At 44.9% G+C, this 21,046-nt stretch overlaps 1 protein-coding gene across 3 annotated transcripts in view; it reads right to left on the bottom strand.

The window, feature by feature from the left end:
• ZDHHC14 (zinc finger DHHC-type palmitoyltransferase 14) overlaps positions 1-20,441 on the bottom strand; it is a 252,179-nt gene extending 231,738 nt beyond the window's left edge. For 2 of the 3 annotated variants that reach the window (XM_033098478.1, XM_033098487.1), the window contains exon 1: positions 19,277-20,034. In XM_033098478.1, the coding sequence (XP_032954369.1) occupies positions 19,277-19,521 (245 nt within the window). In that variant the 5' untranslated portion in view covers positions 19,522-20,034. Of the gene's footprint in view, positions 1-19,276 lie in introns of all 3 variants that reach the window. The other variant, XM_033098468.1, reaches the window with a different exon arrangement.
• Between the last annotated feature and the right edge of the window lie 605 nt (positions 20,442-21,046).

Genomic DNA, 21,046 nt, shown 5'->3' with positions numbered 1-21,046 from the left:
GCAGCTGGCGAGAGCTGCCAACCGACGACTGGCTGCCTCAGCCGGGGGTAGGGGGGAGCACAAGGCTCATAATACCAACCTGAGCCAGGGAGCTGTGTCCTACACAACCAGACTGAGAAACAACGGCTTGAACCAGAGCACGGCTGCAGGGAGGCAGAAGAAGTGGGGAAAGAAAAAAACAAAGATTTCAAAAGCTTCCCAGGGAATCCTTATCAACTGTGGGGTATGGGCGGCTGGCCGGCACCGTTTCCGCCTAGCTAATGGATGACTGTGGTGTGAAAGATAGAATCAGGTATCTTGCTAAAGGCAGGTAACATTATACCCATCACTTCCTTCACCTGCCACATCCTGCAGGGCCTCCCAGGGAACTTAGTTTGACACGACTACTTCCTTATGAAGTGGCACTAGCTTTTACTTCCTAGCCTGTTCTTTCTAAGATGTCTGATCATTGAGTTTGTGATTAATTCTTTTCAAAATGATTTCTGGCTTAATGGTCTGCAAGCTTCTATACATAAATGCTGACTTTTTCATTCAGAAGTCATTTTTTCAAACTAAGTACACTGCGACAAATCCAGTCAATTTACTAGACAAGTTATTCCCTATGCCCAGATGGTACTAAAATGATGTCGCACATTCTATCCTTATTTGTTTTCCTCCACCTTCCATGGGAGGTAATTACAAAATAAGAATAATACACTACTTGACTGCTGACCTTTGGGACATAGAGGAGCCCCAAACAGAAAAGAAAAACAGATGCCACCACATACTCCCCATCTCAAACAGAAGCCCCCCAGTGCAGCGTGGGAAGCAGTGACAAGCAGTGACAAGCAGTGACAAGCTGCTTGGAGGCATTGAATGCCTCCAAGAACAGCTGCCAGGAAGAAGGAAGACCAACCTCACCCCTGGAGCTGCCATCATGCCCTTCGAGGAAACAGGAAACCAGAGAAATACTTTCATGGGATGATGGTGAAGGAAAAGAAAGAAGAAATGAAAAGGCTGAGGGCAATTCATTCACTGAATTAGGCCACCTCCCCACTGGCACGTTAGCTCCACGCAGCCCTAGGTGTGGTGTGTTTGTTCCCCACGATACGCCAGTGTTTGACTTATGGCTGGTGCCCAACAATTATCTATCAAGGAACACATTTACCCAGTGCCAACAGGAGTGGTCAAGCCTCACGTCAAATACCTCACCCGAAGAGAAAAGGTCACTTCAGAGAGCACTGCTTGCACTGCTCTAGGTCCACATTCTAGTTCTTTCTCCATAGCTAGGTAGCTATGGGCTGGTCACCCACCCTCTCTGAAACACAAGAACATTATAGGGCCATTTATTATAAGGACTAGTGATACGTATGAAAATCCCTGGCCCATAATGGGTGACTGTTACATTTATGGAAAAACTATTAGACATCCAAGGAACTTCTAATCCAAGCTTGAGAATGGTGCTGCTAATATGAAAAGCCAGTGCATACATTAATGCCTGATACCTGGGTGTCCGACAAGCAGGACCCTATCTTCCTGCTTCCCTTTCTGACCTGCAGGCAGGCACAGTCTCTTCTACATGTCAGGCAATTAGCTCAGTGGGGACTCAGCATTGCTGAAGAAATGGAAAGAAGGGAGGACTGGAGCAAAATGAAGCAAGGCTGCATGTTCAGTTGCACAGAGTGTGCACTGAACAAGGGTATTACAATTAAGGGGCACTCTACACTGTGGATATTATAGAATTATTTCTTTATTTTGATAACTTTCCAGCAGAGAGGAATGTCTGATTTTAATAAAAATATTTATATAATAATTTTCAGACAGCTGGAAATAAACCATCTTGAAGAAGGAATGACTTCCTCACATTTAGACAAAGGTGCTGTATAAGATGGAGCACTCAGGACCCTGCTGGGGAACCCCTGGCTTAAACAGATACTTTTGAGTCTGAGAATACTCCCTCCACTAACTCAGCAAGCCGAATTCCATCCATCTCTTGGTGCTAAATGTTTCTGAAATCATACACTGATGGATCCATCACGAATGACCAAACATACACATGAGTCTCTTTGACTTTCGAATCCTTTCAACCTTCTTTCTCCTTCCTGTGCCCCTCTCCGTGCCCTTCCCTCCGGGATCCCAATCTCCGCATCATCCCTCACTGTCCCCAATAGCAGCTTCCCGTTTAGAGCCTCAGGCCCCGTGGGAAAGTGATAAGTTAACATACACTCTGGAGCTGGTATGATTCAAACTTAATGTCTTACCTCTCCCATGGGGAATTACGATTTAAAAGAGTGTACCCTCAAAAGGACAAGGCTTAACTCAACAAATGACACCAAGGGTGGTATTATCCCAATTAGAAGAAGCAACAAAGAGGAAAAGATTGGGGTGGTCACAGTGTGGGTGGGGCTGGGGAATAATTACCCAGAATTCCCAACTGATACCATACCTAAGACTTAATCTGCATGCAGCATAGTACACACCCCTCTCCATACACTGAATTCTGCTTTCTTTTTAAGGTCAATCATTATACCCAAGCACTGAACCACAGCCTCACTAAAGTGGAAGCATTGCCAGGTTGTTATAAATAAAGAATCATTTGTATTTCAGTAAATCATTGCTCAGAATGCAGTTCCATATGCAAATACGTATTGCGGTTATCATTCACAACACCACACACTTTCCACATCATTGTCACCATTAATATAGACTCTTGGAGAGGATACTGAGCACATCACCACCCTCCAAAAGAGGAAAGAACACTAAAAACCAACATTACGGAGTCTACTTGCGGAAGGTTTTACACTGGATCTTGGTGGTGTAAAAATGTTCCCAGATGGGTTTCTCTCCCTTGTTTCACGTTTCTGGATTCAGATCCCCAAGATAATATATTCCTAAGTATGTGTGTGTGTGTGTGTGTGTGTATATATATGTATATATGTGTGTGTGTGTGTGTGTGTGTGTGTGTATTTTTTTTTAATGAGCCAGGAAAATAAATAAAACAGAGGATATTCATCTTCATTGCTCTTCACACCCCAAGGCTGAACTCCCCACTTCTGAAGGCACGTGTTAAATGCTGTGCACTGACTGACTTAGGGGACTTGGATTTTACCCACTGCTTTGTGCCCACTTGAATGGCTTTTTTTCTGAGCTGTCAGCGGTGCCTAAGGAATTCATTCATTAGCTCTTATCTACTGATGAGAAAAGTCTACTGATGGCAAAAGAGTGTATGAGAAAGAGAGAAAACACAAACAAACAAAGAAGTTACCTAGTTTCACAATTTTTTCTGTATATCTAAAATACATGAAAATAAAGTTTATTTAAAAACAAGTTGTCTAAGCACAGAAAAGGCTCCAACTTTTGTTTCATGTCGATGAGCCAAGCACAGTGCTAGATGCTCCAGGTATGTCGGAAGGAAACCGTCAGAAGCTTCTATTATTCCATTTGTAGAGGAGGAAAATGAGGTGTAGACAGCTGCACTTCTGAGGGAAATGGGGAGAGACTTGCAATAAAGCAACTTGCAAAGGTCCCCTGAGGCTTCTGTCAGCACCAGGAATCTTAACAGAGCAAAGCCCTACTATGTAGTGTAGGGGGACATACACTGTTTTTCAATAAACACCGATTTGCCACTTTCAGAAAATATTCTTTTTGTAGACAACCAGCTCTTGTGATAGATGACTTAACCTGTTTTCTCATCTATAAAATGGGACTGATAACAGTACTCACTATCAAGGTTGTATGAAGATGAAGTAAGATAATGTACGTAAGCCCTTACAGGCGCCTGGCACCTACAGGCAGGCCACACCGGGAAACGTCCTCACGCTTGTGTGCCCGTTCTGCGCCGGGCACTGTGTGGGCGCATGCCAGTGCCAGCTTAGCAGGCGACCGGGACGGGGGAGATCTGCACTCCTGTGCCAGGCCTGCCGCCTCCCTTGGCCGCCTTTCATCCTCCCCACACTGGAGGTTGAGAGAATGTGTTATAGTGTCACATTAGCTAATGAGATCATACTTGCTAAACTAAGCTAAGCTAATGAGCTCTGCATAGCTAATCAGCTCTAAAGGAATGAGCTTTCTTTGTTGGTGAGTAGGCTGCCCCCTAAGTTAATTCGTATGCTGGTTGCTGGAAACTAGTAATGTATTTTACCACAGAAACAGTGTGACAGAGGACGGCAGGGTTCTCCGGCCAGCCCCACATCGTTTTTCATCTTTAAGGAAGGGAACAATGGCGCAGGAGTTCTGGGTCCCAGCAGCTGTGGGTCTGTGGTTCAGGGAAGAAAGAAACTGACTGCTGTCCCTTCTCCTGGGTGTACAGGTTGGGTGAGAGTCGAAAATGAAAGAAAAAAATAAGAAAATAAACATCAGTGACTATTCCACTCTAACCTAAGTAACCACAAATTTCACAAAATGTATGCTTTGGTTCATCACCTAAAAGGTTATTTACTTTTGCTACAGCTTGAGATACATCAAAATGGTATTTGTTCAAAGGAACAAAAGAAAGAAATATTGCAAAAACCCCTTTCCCATTCAAGAGTGCATACTAGGAATTGTTTGCTTTTCTGTGCATGTGCTAAGCTCTTTAATGAAAGCAGGTCTTCTGAAATAAGCCAAAGCTATAAACTCAGGCAAAGGTTGGCATACTTTTTAGAGTACAATGCAAGAAGACCAGTTCAGAAAACAATAGTATATGTACATCACCAGCCTGAGAATATTAATACCTTCAAATGACGGATGAAAGAGTGGTCCGCTCATCATTTTTCCCAAGGAAGAAATAAAACTTAAAACAAGAAATTATCAAAAGCATCTCCCGCTGAAGACATTCTGTTGACAGTTATGAGGATGGAGAACATTACGCTCCCCACTACCCGTGTTAGCCTCCTGACGCTGCGAGGGGATAATGCGGTGGGCAAAGCCCTGACTGGTGATCAGAAGATGTGCCTTCTCAGCCTACCTTTGCTGTCATGCACCTGTGTGACTTTGAGTAAATCATCTAGCCTCCTGGGCCTTCAGTTTCCTCATCTGTAAAATGGGGGAATATTTACCAGTTTTACCACTATATGATCAGAAGTTAAAGAAAAGGATTGCCACATATAGCTAGTAAAATTCTAGAATAGTTTACCAAGAGATTGACCGGAGTCAACACTAATCATGAAAAAAGCATTATTTGAAAAGCACCTATTTTTACATATTTTTGTGCTTCTAAAAAAAAAAAAGTGTTTTAGAAGTCCATTATTTAAAATATCCATGTTTCTATTTGTCTTTGACCTCCATGTCTAAACATCGGGTTACTGATAACGGTCATTTCCATGCCTTGTATGAAAGGCTTGCGCATCTGACCAGACATAAAGAAGTATGCAAACATCACATGTGTGGAAGGGGACCTCCACACATGGCACCTCGTGCATGGCATGCAATGAATACTCGATAAATCTTTCTGGAGTAAAGAGACCAAGAAATATTAGCAAAAGTGGAAGAAAAGTGAAAAATTCATGAAGAAAGATATGGAAATAAACAAGCCTAAAGGAATGGAAATGAGTCAAGTCTGTTCAGAGGGATGCCTTTACCTATTTGTCCTAGTGCTGGAATCGGGAAACCAAAGGTTGATCAACTTGAAAAATGGCGTCACCTTAGGTTCCCTCCAGAATGTCACAAAGGTTCACAAATGTCTTAATTATTTTGATCAAACTATTAGGCCAGACATTTCTCTTTGAAGGCTGACTTAACCCAATTGACTATGGATACTGTGGAAATAAGCAAGCCACGTGCCAAAGTGACACTTACGTTTACTGCACAGACACGTAGCGCTTTTCCTCTTCCCTGTGGTGGTCAGTATACATGCCAAGAGCAGCCCTACTGGTAGAGGAATCATTATGGCTACAAAATGGCTTTCTCTAACCAAAAAAGGAAAATAAATAAGAATGGCAATATTTGTTCTAAAATAAAGAAGAAATATTTCAATGTCATACAATCTACTGCATTACTATAAAACGTGCATAGTCTTCCTAACTCCAAAGAGAGAGTACTTCTTTAAACTTTTTTCTAGAGCATCACTCATCACTCCCATGATTCTGTCTTAAGTGGAGAGAGGGGAGGAAAACAATGAAATATTCAAAAATCTTCTTTGAGGGAGGTATGTCTAACACAGACTGAGAAGGACATTTAGTTACATGTCCGGTTCGGCCTGGTTTCCAGCTCCGTTTTCCTTTTCTCCCCCGAGATGGAGGCAGGCTCAAGATGCGGCGCCGAGGGGTTAGAGCAGCAGTAGCCCAACCACTGGGGACTCCCCCTCCACCTGGACACTGTGTCCAGCCCCAGGACAGCCCCACCCTGACCTCATCAAGTTCCCTACACGTGAGACCCTTTCTGCAGCCCTAAGAACTGGAGCCTCGCCTGGCACTTTCCAGCCCGCTGCTCCCCCGGGCACAAAGCTTCTTGCTGAACCTCAGACTTGGGCCTGAAACCCTGCTCTTCATGACATACCTCCCTGTCTCAAACTCTTACCAAATGAAGTCACTAGGGCCACCTGGTCCCATCCGTTGCCTGCCAGGCTGCGTTCCCTCTTTCCCCTGCAGTTAGTTGATTTGTTCCCACCAATGCCTGGGTCACCCCCACTGGGCAGCTGACCTATCTGCAACAGGTATCTGTTGTTACCTGTGGTGGACACGTCGTCAGCCAGACAGATAACCCCCGTTCCAGCCGTCTCTTCACTGTCCATTGTTTTAGAGCAGAAGCATTCATTCTCCTGGCTGCCAGAATGCTGGCATCTGCCAGCTATCAGCCAAGTCCCTCTCGGGAAACCGCCTGTGACAGGAGAGTCGCCTTGCCCCAGGTCTTGCCCCCTTCCTGGGGCAGCCCACATCAGTCGCTGCTTATGCAGGAGTAGAACAGCCTGCTGCTCCCTTACTTGGCAACTCAGCATGAGACTTTATTGCAATGTACCTGCCAGGTGCTGCTTTCACACCCTCACAGGTGTTGATCCCAGAGCAGCCCCTGGTAGGCGTCCTACAGGCAAACTGCTGTCTCGGGGTCAGCTTCCCTGAGGACCATATCCATGATGTGAACTGGGACAGTCTGTTCCTGAGATCCTCTCCCTCATCTCCTGAATTCCTCGGAATTCCGCAGATAACCAACGTGTCCCTTTTGTGTACCCATTTTACGCTGTCTGATTAACAAGTCCTTCTCAGGGGGCTGTATAAAAGTCTCTAGCATTTCAAGTCCCAGTTTAATATGGAACACTATAAGGATTGGGGTGTGGTAGACAGAATAACGGCACCCAAGCTGTCTAAGTCCTAATCCCTGGAGCTTGTGACTGTGTTTCCTACCAGAGTAAAAGGGACTTTGTGATTAAGTAAAGACCTTGAGATGTGGGGATGAGCCTGGATCATCAAGGTGGGCCCAATCTAATCGCATGGATTCTTAAAAGTGGACAGAGTCTTTCCTGGCTGTGGTCAGAAGGAGATGTGACTACAGAAGAAAGACACAGGGAGATGGAACATCACTGGCTTTGAAAACAGAGAGGGGGCCACATGTCAGCTCTAGAAGCTGGGAAAGATGGGGAATAGACACTCCCCTAGAACTGCCAGAAAAGGAGGCAGCCCTGCTGACCTGGATTTTAGTCCAGGGAGACCCGGCTCAGACTTCTAACCTACAGAATTGTAAGACAATCAATTTGTGGTATTTTAAGGCAGTAACTACATGTATGGTAATTTGGCAACAAGAGAAAATCGGTACAGGGGAAAGAGAGAATAAGAAGAAAGGAAAACAGCTCCTCATTTATTTCTACACTTTAACTCTCCCATTTTATGCTTGATCAGGACTCCCATTCAAGAAAGCTTGAGAAGGTTCTTGAAAATACCAATTAGGGTCAACTCTGCATGATAGGAAAAATGTTAGCCCTGACTAGATAATAACTAGATAACTAGATAATTAGCCCTGACGATGAGTAGGCTTCTCTAACTATCAGTATCTATTTACCTTTCAAAAGACAAGAACATACCTTTGGAAATATCTGGGCAAAATATGCTTATAGCTAATGAAATAGAACACAAACAAACTCAGATGTCTCCTAAATAGAGTAGCAATCCCCATTTCAATGTGAGTGTTAGGACCATCCTGGAATTTAATTTGCATGCGTTGCTATCTTAAAAAGAAGCAGGAAAATTTATACCGTTAGTAAGTGTGAGATAATCTAAGTAAAGAATTCTCCCTGGTTAGAAAGACAAATAGACTAAATATAGCTGCAGAATTTAATTTGACTTTGGCTTACATGTTCAAAAATGCCCTTATCTGCCATCAGGAATGTGTGTATAGGAAACTCATGGCATTAAAAGACCCGAAAATAGTACCATTCAAGATGATAAATTGTGTTGATTATATAAATCTGAGGCCTACTCGAAAGATCAGATCACTGGCCGTCAGCAGCTCTCTGCTTGCCCACTGCTGGGGCAGCTGGCTCTGCAGCCGCGAGGCCACCACAGGCTGTTACTGGAAAGGCTTTGCTGGGTCAGAAGCCAGGCCTCTGGCCTTCTCAGTAGCCTGGGGGAAAGTCAACATCCTCAAACACACCAGTGTCACAGAAGTGTCCCTACCAGGGCTCTCCAAAGTCAACAGATGGGGGACTGCTTTACATAGAGATCTTAGAGAAAGAGGTTCTCATCCATCACTCTTTAATAAATTGCAAGGAAAACAGAAAGGCCTTGAACATTGATTTTAACCGTTTTGTGTGGATTACCTTTCCACACAGCAGTGTGTGAGTCTATCACGATAAACGTAACTATCACAGCGCAGAAGGAAACCTTAAAAATGAAGCTGGGAGTGTGGTCCAGGAGTGGGGTGCTGAGGGCCTAGACCACTGGGGCTCGAACTACTTTCCCAGCAGGACACATGTGACAAAGGACACCTCCCAAAGGGGATCTGGGGGTTGACACAATTGTGGATTCATTACCTAGCTGCAACCCCTTTCTCCTACTCAAAGGCACAGTGGAACGGAAGTGGTGAGAAGAGTTGACCTTGACTCTACCGTATTTTGGAAAAATTCTCCAACTTCAGCATTCTAACTTTAGTGTTGTTAGTTATACACTAATCGCTACAACTCCAAACCAGTCTCAAAACTGCATTTGAGAGTTTCTGGGAGTAAGTTTTCCAGTTACTATGGCTGTCTAATAAACTTCCCGAAAACCCAGTGGCTTAAAACGATGACATCCTTTTGTTCACGAATCTGCAATGTGGGTAGAGCGGGGCAGGAAGAGCTCATGTCTGCTCCATTCAGCTTCGACTGAGGCTCAAAGACTGAGGGAGGTGAGGATGGAATCACGTGGAAGCTCGCTCACTCACATGTCTGCCTCAGCAAACACTCAAGAGGCAGAGGTTGGAATAGCGGGGACGCCCAACGGCATCTCTATGCGGCCTAGAGTCTCTCGGCCTGGTCTCTGTGTTAGCAGCTGACTCCTTACATGGCAGCTCAGGGTTCCAGAGGTGCATGTCCCAAGTAAGGGAGAAAGAGAGCGGGTACGCCCCAAGCGGGTACCCGCGTACCAGCAGGTACGCGGAAGCTTTATCACAATCCTAACCTAGCCTCAGGAATCACACAGCGTCACTTCTGCCATGGTCTATTCTTCAGAACTGAGTCACTAAGCCTGGCCTATATTCAAGAGGAAGAAGAATTACACTTCACCTTTTTTTTTTATGGGAGGAGGGTTAAAGGTTTTGTGAAAATGTTTCAAAACCACCACATTAAGTATGGAAACAGAGAGAAATAATGCAGTCTAGGAGACATTTTAAAAAAGGGTTAGTTGAGTGGAATGACCGAAAGTAGGTGACAAAGGGTGAAAGGGGAGAACATTTCCAGGATGAATCCTGGGGACTAGGAGAGTGTTGTCTTTACTGAGAGTGGTGGAGCCATGAACAACGCATTCGGTTTTCAACGACTTGCTTTCTGGGCATCAGAGGACACCTGGGTAGGGACACACAAGAGGAAATGCAAGACTAGAAGGCAGATGCTCCAAGCAGGACCGGGAGAGAGAGGGAGGGAGGGAAAGAGGGAGGGAGGGCAGGAGGGAGGGAGAGAGAAAAGTCATATTGCAAAAAGCAAGAGTGATCACCATGATGATTCAAACTTGCTGGAAAAAGAAAGAAAGACAGAAGGGGAATGAACAACATTAATGAAGGGCAAGGAGGACAGAACAGATGTAATACAGGAGAAAAAGAAATAACAAAAGGTAAGTAGAAGATGAACATGCTAAAAGCTAAAGGAAGAAAAAGCTTCAAATGAAGAGAACGTAGTCACAGTCTCTTATGCCACTGAGAGTAAGAGGAAAAAATCCTGAAAAAAAGGACACCAGACTTTGTCAAGGAAATAGACAGGGACACGCATTTTGGGGACCTATTTTATTTCTATTATCTGTACAAGGAGAGGTCATAATTTCCCACGTCAGTAAGTAGAACTAATTCCTCTAATAGACTCCAGTGCTTTGTGTTAAAATAAGCTGTTCCTCTGTATTTGTGAGAAGTGCCTGAAAAACCACTGAAAGACAGTAAGTAGACTTATGAAACTTCACTTCTTTCCCAAGTGATGAGCCCACCTCCCTCCATCGATAAGACTATCTCAAGGCAACCACATCCAGCACAGAGAGCCGCTGGCTACACCCTCCGCTATCAGCCACCTTGCCCACCATCACATTCGGAAGGTTCTCAACGGCAAGACCAGTTCTCATCGACTTTGAAATCAGCAGTTTTTAAAACCTAGTTTAAAGATGTGTGGAAATTATTGTATTCCTGTATTTAAATGACATGTTCTGTCCAAATGTGCTTACAATGTTCTAAAATAAAACTGTCTCCTTAGTGTGGAAAGCAAGTCTACTTCAAAAATCTCTAGCGGGGGACAGGGAAGTCCATTCTAATGATAGGTTAGCTCTCCGCTGTAAAAGGCCAAGGAGGTAGAGGCAAAAATAGGCCAAAATTAATGCTAGTACAACTTCTAGAGATTGGAGAAATGGAGTTGAGGGACACACACACACACACACACACACACACACACACACACACCCCTGTCACCTTTCTGTTTGTTCTGGGACTGATCATGGCGGAGGAAGAGATTTTCTTTGTCATGTACAGCATCAGGGAGACAGAAGAGTGGAAGGGCTAAGGGCTGGCTGGTTTCATCAGAAATCCCTTCTATCAGGATTGTCAACGAGAGCCAGCTACCTGAGAAGAGATGGGTAGCAGAATCTTAATTACAAGTATTCTGAGGGGCTACATCTAAATCAGCATGAAATCAGAGAAGAGCTTCCAAACCCAAAGTATTATAAGTGAGTTGGGGGGGCGGGGGTGGGAGGGGAGTTAAAGCCTTCTTTTAAAATCAATGAAAAACTAGCACTAAATTAAACTATGAAGGTAAAGATGACATTTTTGATAAAAGTACCTCACTCATCATAAGGACATACGTTTCTTTAAACCTTGCTCTTAATTGTAAACAACTTCAATGATCAGTTGATAGTCATGATTTATCATTTTGATAAATATTTTATCATCATGCAAAAGCATAACAGATTGAATCCCATGCTAATCTCAGTTACCCAGACCTGAACATTGGGTTTAGATGTCACGGTCATTGCCAGGATACACTTAAGAACAAATCAAAATCTATGAAGAGGCAGCCTTGCATATTCTACCCTATAAAATGATAGTGAATATAAAGAATCAGTAAGTCAAAGAAAGAAAGATTAGAAAGAATATGAAGAATTGAGCATATTTACACAAATAAAATCTTATAGTAATAAAACTAATTACATATATATGCACCAACATAAATTAATATGAGAAACACAATATTAAGTTTAAAGAAATCACAAATTGAAAGTTGTAAATGTAATCACTCCCACTCTAATAATGAGAATAAACCAGATTAGCTACAAAAGTACAGTTTTAAAAATATATCAGAGGACTGAGGATGCGAAGAACCCTTAAAGAAAAAAGGCCAACATCTGCTCATTCCTAGCAAAATGGCAAGAACAGAAATCCACCATAGGCAGCAGTAAGGAGAAACCAGGTAAAATTTTAACCAAGTTTAATAGCTACATGCGGACTGCCATATAGGATTAAAATTCCAAAGAGCCTCAGCCAGAGAATAAACATATCACCAGCCAACTCTTTCCCATGGATCATCACCAAACACACAGCAAGAGTACAACAAAGGCTGGGGGTGGGGCAGATGAGTCGAGAGACATCTGCCCTGATGCCTATGGGACCTTCCCCAAGGGTAAAGGAGGTGTCAGAGCATAAAAACTGAACAAATCTTTCTTAGGTATGTCAGGTCTTCATCCAGGGCACTGCAGCAGACTCCAAAAGCTGGGGCCAGACAGATGGACAGAGAGAGATGTCCTGAGGTATAAAATCCTGGGGCAGGACTAAAAGAAATCTCCCCAGTCACCCAAAAATTTGTCAGTGTGACTAAAAAGCAGAAATCTTCCAGTTTGGTAAGCTAGTACTGGGCAGTGACATGTAAAGAAATCTTCAGAGTTTTGCCAGGGCTCAGATCCCAACCCCTGCTAAAAGGAAAGTCCTGATTCTACCATCAGAACATTTGTCATGAAATCAATCTAATTAATGCTTCAATAAAACCCACATCCATTTGAAACACAAATAAGATTGACTCAACCCACTCACCAGTGGCCTGAAATAAGAGCATGCCCTTTTAAATTACTACAGCCTTTACAATCCTTTTACACACAATATCTGTCACTCAATCAAAAATTACAAAGTACATGAAGAAGAGAGAAAATATAACCCATAGTCAAGAGAATGAATAACCAAAAAAAGCAGACCCAGAGATGATATTGATGTTGGAATCATTAGGCAAGGATTTTAGAATAACTACAAAAAATATATTAAATGATCCAGTATAAAATCTGGACAGGAACAGATGGGGAATTTCAGCAGAAGAATGGAAATTATGTTTTAAACTATATTTTAAAAAACCATTTGTAAAATACAGAAATGTTCAAAATAAAAAATAAGATATCAAAAATGGCTCCACATAAATGGGACACAGCAGAGGGAAGGATCAGTAAACTTGAAGACGTACCAATAGGAATTATTCAAACTGAAACACAAAGAGGAAAAAAGATTAAAAAAAAAAAAAAAACAGAATAAAGTATCCAAGACGTATGCTGTATGGGACTATACAAAATATGAAAAATTTCTAAAACTGATGAAAGTTATTAATCCACAGATCCAAGTAGCCTTAGCAAACTCATAAGCAGGATAAATATCAAGGAAACCACACCTTGACATGTCATTGTTCTGCTGTTGAAAACAAAAGATAAAATCAACTGGAAAAAATATTGAACCATTACATACAGGGGGAAATGTTAAAAAATAATAGCTCACTTCTCATCAGAAATAAAAGAGGCCATATTTAGTGAAAAACTAAACAAAAGTATTAAGATGGTCCCCAACCCTTACCTGAACCAACTCACATTTTATCAGATCCAAATTCCTGGCTGTAACTAATTGTAAGTATATATGGACCATCACTGTTTTCCCTTTCCTAATAACCTCAGCTACAAAGAATGAATACACTTCCTTGAAACCCTTAAATTCTCTTGCTAACCCATAATAACTCTGCCATGAATAAATTATGTGTAACATTGTACTACAAAAGAAGAATCTCCAGATTACTATGCAGATATGGCCCATTAAATAATTGACCATCGCTACCCAATTACAGCAGCTACAGGAATCTTTTCTGCATAATTTGGTATCACTTCCCACAAGCTGAGGAAGAACACAGTAAAAATAAGTAGTCAATAGTATCCTTAAGAGTTTTATTAGATAAAGTCAATTATCCAAAGTCAAGAACCTATAAAATGTGAAATTTATCTAGGTGCTGGTGGATGTTAGGTCACATTTATACATAATACAGAAAACTTTATTTGCTAAAAACATTTAGTTAAAAAATAAGGAAAAACTAGAAAGAAATCTTGATTAGCCAAGAGAACATCTCAGTTCTATCACTAGAACTGAGTTGACTCAGTAACTAAAAAACCTTTTATTTCCTCTGCTTCAATTAATGCACTTGAAGGGAAGATATTTGATTCTGAATTCAGAAGAATTATATTGAATAATCAAAGCTTCTAAGGCAATTATGTTCCATAAGGCATTATTAATTACAAATTTGACGAATGTTCACAACTTTACAAAATGAAAAACTGAAGCACAAGGAGGTTATTTTTCAGTGTTTCGATGTTACCATTCTTTCATTAAACAACAAATATTTACTGAAAATCTGCTATGTACCAGGAACTATTCTCGGTACTGAGGACGCAGCAGCAAATAAAACAAATGGAGTCCCTGCCCTCATGGAACTTACACATGCTGCTCACACACACAAATGAATGGGTTAATGTACTCATGTCAAGGTGTCATGAATAAGGTTTTGAACACACCTATAAACCTTGTGGGGCCACAGTGGGTTGTATCATACGCTTGACACAGCCTACTGTGCTAACAGGGGATGGCCCTTACTACCATCTTATCAACCGCATGGTGTTCTATGATGCACAGCATGGCCAGCATTTGGCCAAAAGAAGATAGAACGCTTTCCAGATGTTTTCTGAGATGGTGGAGAACTTGATGCAGTTCTGAACAGATCAGTTAAGAAAAGATGGGGTCCTTCTATGGTATAAGGGCAGTCAATATCTTCTGCTAAGTAATAAAAGGTTTCCAATCATGAGGAAGAAATTATTTTGGAAATGGCAGTTTTGTTTACAGATGACAGTCCCTTGTTCCACCTTTGAGGCAAACATAACCCTAGTTCCACTGACTATCAATTATTCATCAATTACAGCAGGTCCTCGAATAATGCCATTCCATTCAATGTCATTCATTATAATGTTGATGAGATGCCTTAGGAACCTAACTCCTACCAATTAGCCTGTTTTAAAATTGATCAGTTATACATTTTGCTTAAAATCACAGAACCTATCAATAACAAAGTTAAGTGGGGAGTTACTGTATTTCAATGGGGATTAACCAAAGAAAGGAGGAGGAGGAACTAATGGAAGGAGGGAGGGAGGGAGAGAAGAAAGGAAGAGGGGAGGAAAAGAAGAAAACATATGGCTTTTTAAAAAAATTATCAATGGACTTCTAGTGATGAGAAATGTAAGAATGTTCCCACGCTCTCAAGTGTCTCAGCTCCAGAAACATCTTCAAACGCTGGTGACAGCACAGACTTGGGAGACAGTCAAATCCAAGACCTGAGCCTCAATCACTTCACCAAACCAGATGCTCCTGAAAACATGAACCTCCTCTGACCTCCCTGGCTGTCCCCTTCTTTCTGCCCCTGTGATCAAGAGACTTCGAAGGGTCAATATTTCAGGACCAGAGACTTTATTTTCAAAATCTCAACTCTAAACAAAAGCATGCTGTGCGTGCATATGTCAGAGAGAGAGAGAGAAGGAAATTGATAATGTTCACTGATCTTTTCAAACTGCAAATCTGGGGATGTGAGAATGAGGACAGTGTGATGAGTCTCTGATGAGCCAGCCCCTCATCCCCTTGGCACTGCAACCCGCGTGCTCCCTTTTCTCTTAAATATAGCTGTGAGATGCTGTCACGTAGCACCCATACTCCATATGTTGAATAAAAGATGCCAAAGACAAATAGCCCTGTCCTACTTGGAAAAGAGTGGAGAGTTGTATCAGGTTGCTTCTAGTAGCTTTCTTTACTATCTTCATGGTTCTGAGACAGGAGCTCCAAAAATAGACATGAAATCCAGTCCCCACTTCTCGTAGGCTTCCTCAGGGCTCTTTCTCAGGGTCTGGATAAGGGCGGTCCCCAGACATCCCTGTAGGACCCCACTCTGAAGAGGCAAGAGTGAAGCCACTCCTCGGGCTCCTATGAAGTTCTTTATTTTACCCGCAGACTACATAATGCTGCGTTCAGCCCTAATATGTTATCACTGCTGTGTTTGCTTATTAACCCACATACCCCCTCCTTCAAAGGCTGTCAGAAAAGGGGAACCTGAGTCCTAGAGAGGCTACTTGGAAGATTTCCTTTAATCAGAGGCACCGTTTATTGAGCACTTGCTATTATGTATCAGACACCGTACTAAGTCCACTTTTGCATTTAATCTTCACAACATTTAAAGACAGATATTATTAATCCCATTTAATAGATTGGGACACTGAGACTTTAAAAAGTCAAATTATTTGCCCAGGGTCATACTTCTGGTAAGAGTCTTGGGCTCTGTTCATCCAAAGTTCATGCTTGTAACCACTATTCTATATTGCCGGAAAGCAGCACAGGGGGTCAGAAAGGGCACTGGCTTTGCAGTCAGAAGCCCGCCACTAATCATTGTGTGACCTTAGGCAGTTGTTCAACCACTCCAAGCCCCTGGCATTTCATCTTCAACGTGGGAATAATAATGTCTTTCCCTGCCTTTCTCCCAATATTTAAGGGCATATCAACACGTATGGCTACATTCCAGTAAGTCCATTTCTCTTGGACAAACTTCCTTGTCCATCTGTTTAATTCGGGAAGGAGGTGGGGTGGGAGCAAAGTCACAGGCTGAGCAGGTCTAAAACTAACTTCAGAAGTCCCATGTCTTCTTTTTAAATTTTGAATTTGCCTTTTTGTAGCTGTAGGGGGAAGCATGGGCTCTGATGTTTGAAAATGAATTCTACTCATATTAAAGTTATTTAGACATGAAATTCATCAAACTAGGCAACCACATAGTATGTGCTCAATAACTAACTAAAGGAAGGACAGAAAGAAGACACGTAATGAGCAGACAAAACTGGCATTTTCTCTTGATCTCTTTTATCTTTTAGCATATTTGTATTTCATTACCTATGCATGTAACTAATTGGTTCTCTGAGTCTCTATCAAATTAATTTGGCCAAAGTTATTTAATTTCACTCTGTCATTAGCAATGATAAGAACTTAAAAGCAATACAGTGACACCTATTCTTAGCCAAACCATAGTATTTTACAGTTGCACAGCCCTACGATTTTTCTCAGCGGAGGCATCAGGCTAGGATGGGCCTACCTTCTTGAAATCTCAACTTGCCTAATTGAAGCCACCTTCCTGGAGACCACACGCACACACACACACCTGATATAAAAATGAAGGTATCTAATAAGCCACTAGTATCTAATAAACCCCAGTGCATGTTTATTCCTACAGCCATCAGTTAACACAACGCTGATGCAGAAAAACATCCCAACAACCTGCTAGTGAGGACTTTGGGGAACTCTTGGGAGAAACACACTCAGAAATAAAGCTGTGAACATGAATTTATGATGGTTTGGTTAAAAGCAATGTTTGACCGAAGAAAATAAAAGGTGGTAAAAACTGGGGGGAGGACCCCTGACCGTATAGTGGGGATTTGAGGGTGTATAGAAAATGAATTACTCATCATTCTACATGAACACACTTGTGGCTGAAGCTCTACAACACAATCACAACATCAACTCTTCTCTATTTTTAAAATTGCTAAAAAGAGCAAAAATGCCAATGTCAAAACTTTTTTAACATTAGGAACATAGCGAATGCTCTGTGCAGTGGACCACCTGTAATGAAAGCCACCACCGGAAGACTGGCATTTCTGTGCAACCACATGGCATCATCATGCCAGTGCCTGAATTTAGGTCTCAGAATGCAAACTCAGAGCGCACCTCCAGGCCCTCCCAGGTCTGTGAGGACAAGCGGCTGGCTCCGGTGAGGACGAGGAGAGCAGCAGCAGAAGACACACAGCATTTTCCCTGCCATTCCCACAGCCTCTTCACAACCTTCCCTTCCCAAGCCCAGGTCCCGGGCAGACTCCACCAACTAGTCTCAATTGTGCACAAAAGATAAACTTCTGGGAGAGACCTGGAAATTTTACATAATTGGAAATGGAGGGGTTGTGTGTGAGAAAGCCTGGGGGGAGCTTAAACGAAGTTCTCTCTCCTCACCTGTTCTAACTCAGTCCTCTTAAAAGTGTTCCTCTTAGCGCAATGTCCAGATACAAATGTTTTCTCATAGTCAGAGGCCTTAAGTAAAAATTATTACATTGTTACATTATCAAGAGATCGTGAATTTCTGATTGAGACAGCATTTGGAATATCAAACTCCAGGTACAAAATCAGAGCCTATTACTACTCATCAGAGACAAAAGTAAAGAAACACAAAAGGTTTTTAATTAATCCCATTCAACAGACGTAGATGAAAGAGTATCATGTCCCATAATTATCAGGATATGGGAAGGGCAAAGAACTCCCAGGAATATATTGCTTTTTTAAATTCGGGGTGGGGGGAGTAGCAACAACTTTCATCCATCCAAGATACCAGGAATTACATAAGAAGCTGCATTGCAAATGTTGGACCCAATAAGAACAACTGAAATTGATTCTGGAATGTGGTGAAAGTGCTTTATCTAATACCATTAACAAATAGGAAGATCTTTCATTAGTTGGCAGGAGGATAGTTTCCACTAGCCAGTTTGATTTTCCTGAAAACTGTGAAGACTCATATGCACTTTTTTTTCCCCAGATAAAAGCCCTTAAAGTCCCAAAGTATTGTTTCTGGAATCAGAAAGTTGCCAGGAAGTGTCACACTTTTCCTCTGAACCATCCTAAAGTCTCCTTTCACCTGTTCCTGGATGTTGGGAGAGGAGGGAAAGTGTTTGCAGCCTATTTTCTTGAAACTTTTAAAAAAGAGTTTGGAAACCTCATGGTAAATCAAAAATTGTGGATCAAGAGTGAACATCTACGGAAAATGAAAAATGAAATTATCCTTTTAGGCCACGTTGGGTGGCCTACACTGTGAAACCTAAAGTAACCAAGATTCTTCATTATTCAGCGAAGGTGTGTAGAAGATTTAGTCAACTGAGCTTAACATGATGCCTACAGCTTGTGAGCAAGAAAGTCGATTCTATTTATCCCTGACTTAAGAATCTGCCTCGTGCCCCTTCCCACGGGCTTCATCTGGGCTGGTTTGCTAGTCTCCAAACTCGGTAGAGCCGGCACCAAGAATCAGTCACCTGCAAGGTGCCACCCTACCCCTGGGGGCAACAAGGCCCACACACCTTAGTGTCCCTCCCCACTTCTCTCTCCTTTACTCCCAGAGCCCGATCCAGAACTACATTATCTCTGGGGACCAAGAAGCAAAAAGACCTTCAAAAGGAAAAGAGGAAGAGAGGGCTTGTATTATATAACAATATTCAGTAGATAAGGCTTCTAGAAAACGAAAGTAGCGAGGGGAGGGGCAGGGGTCGGCGGCGGCGAGGGGAGCCCCGCTTGGGGAGCTTTCGCAGCCACTTACTCGAAGGCGAAGAAGAGTCCGCTAGTGACCAGGATCAGAATGAGAGTCAGGTAGAAGACGCCCGTCTGCCGGGCCATCATGATCCTCCCGTTGCAGAAGAACTTGTTTCTTCCCGGGAAAACCTCCCATTTCCTCCGGGCCGCGATTTTCTTCTTCTTGTGGGGCGACTCCATGGGGGAGGAGCTGTGGGTGCTGATCTGACTGTACTCGCAGTCTTTCATGGGCCCGCCGCCGCCGGGAGGCATCCACGAGGGCAGCCGGCGGGGGGCGCGCACCCCCAGAAGCCCCCCGGCCGCGCGGGCCCCGCCGAGCCACGACCGCTGCCGGCCGCCCGGCCGCCCCCCGAGCCGCGGCTCCGCGGCCCCTAAGCGGGCTTTGGGCTCGGCGACAACTTTGCGGAGGACACCCAGGTTAACCCCTCGGGGAGCCCAGCTGTCATAGCCGGATCCCCCTCCTGGAGGGACGGTGCTCGCCCGCAGCCCGCGGCGGCAGTCCTCAGTCGCTTCCAGCCCGCGTGCGAGGGCTCCGTGTCCCCGCCGGGTGCGACGGGCCGCTCCGCGGGTCCCAGGCTCGCCGCGCGCCCGCCCCCTCGCACAGCCGCTCGCTCGGTCCCGCCGCCCCCGGACCTCCGGCGGCGCCTCGGCTCCGGCCCGCCGCCCCCCGAGCGCTGCGCCCCAAGGGGACACCAGGCGGCGGCCGCGGCGCCGGCTTCCTCGGAAGCCACTTCTGTGCCTCGGCCAGGTTTATTCTAATCCTTCCTCGCAGCGGCGGATCCTCCCCAGGAGAAAGCGATGGAAACTGGGAGGCCGCTTGCGGCACCGGCAACCCCTCCCAGGGGTGGGGACACCAAGCACGTTATTCTGTCAGGAGCGGGCTTGGCGACAGCCTGGGCGCTGCTGGCGCTGCGACCCCGCGCCGGCGCGCCTGGCAGCCTAGCTGAGTCCGTGTACCCGGCGGGGGCTGCCGGGCCCGCCCGAGCTGAGGGTCGTGGCGGCTGCTCGCGGGCTGCGGTGGCCAGGGGCTCCCTCGCTCCCTCCTGCCCCATAGGAGCCAGGCCGGGCGCGAGGAGGGCCGCAGGGGGGCGGCGGAGCGCGTCTCAGGGCCGCCGGGCGAGCGCCACAGACACTTGTTTGCAAGGCTGAGCCCCGCGCGCGCGCGGTGCTCGGAGCGGGTCCGCCTCCTGCCAGCCGGGTGGGCGGTGGCCCGCGCCTTGCCAGCCCGGCTCCTCCTCCCGCTCCTCCTCTCGGCGAATCCCCGCACCGGCTCGGCCGGGCCCCCGCCCCAGTACCCTCCCCGCCAACCCCGCGCGGTCCCGGAGAGGGCACTGGGCTCCCTCTGGCACCTCCTGAGGACAACGCGGCCATGCCGCGTCGTGCGCTCTACGCCGACTTCTGTCCGCCCCTCGCTTCTCTTTCGGGGTTATTCCCAGCAGCAGCTGCAGCTTCGGGACACACACTGTCACACAGCAACAAGCAAGCCCATTCTTGCGGTTCCCGGGGACCTGAAACCCGCGCGAGGTGGTGACCCTCCCCCCGCCCTTCCTCTTCCTCCTCCCGCAGAGAGGTGCGAGGTCGAGTTCGGGGGACTCTACTGCTGCCCGGGAATGGGGCGGGTTCCCCGGCGACAGGATGGGAGGTACGGCATGAGATGGAGGCTGGGGGTGAGGGTCTCAGAGCCGGGTTTCTAGGATCCCGCGGGGAGAGGGGCAGAGCGGAGCTCTTGCCTCCCGCCTGGAGGACAAGCCCCGTGGCCATCGGGCTCTGCGTGGGT

Source organism: Rhinolophus ferrumequinum, chromosome 3 (assembly GCF_004115265.2).
Source record: "Rhinolophus ferrumequinum isolate MPI-CBG mRhiFer1 chromosome 3, mRhiFer1_v1.p, whole genome shotgun sequence".
NCBI classification, from domain to species: domain Eukaryota; kingdom Metazoa; phylum Chordata; class Mammalia; order Chiroptera; family Rhinolophidae; genus Rhinolophus; species Rhinolophus ferrumequinum.
Note: the sequence above shows the minus strand (reverse complement) of the source record. Positions and strands in the feature narration are given on the sequence as shown.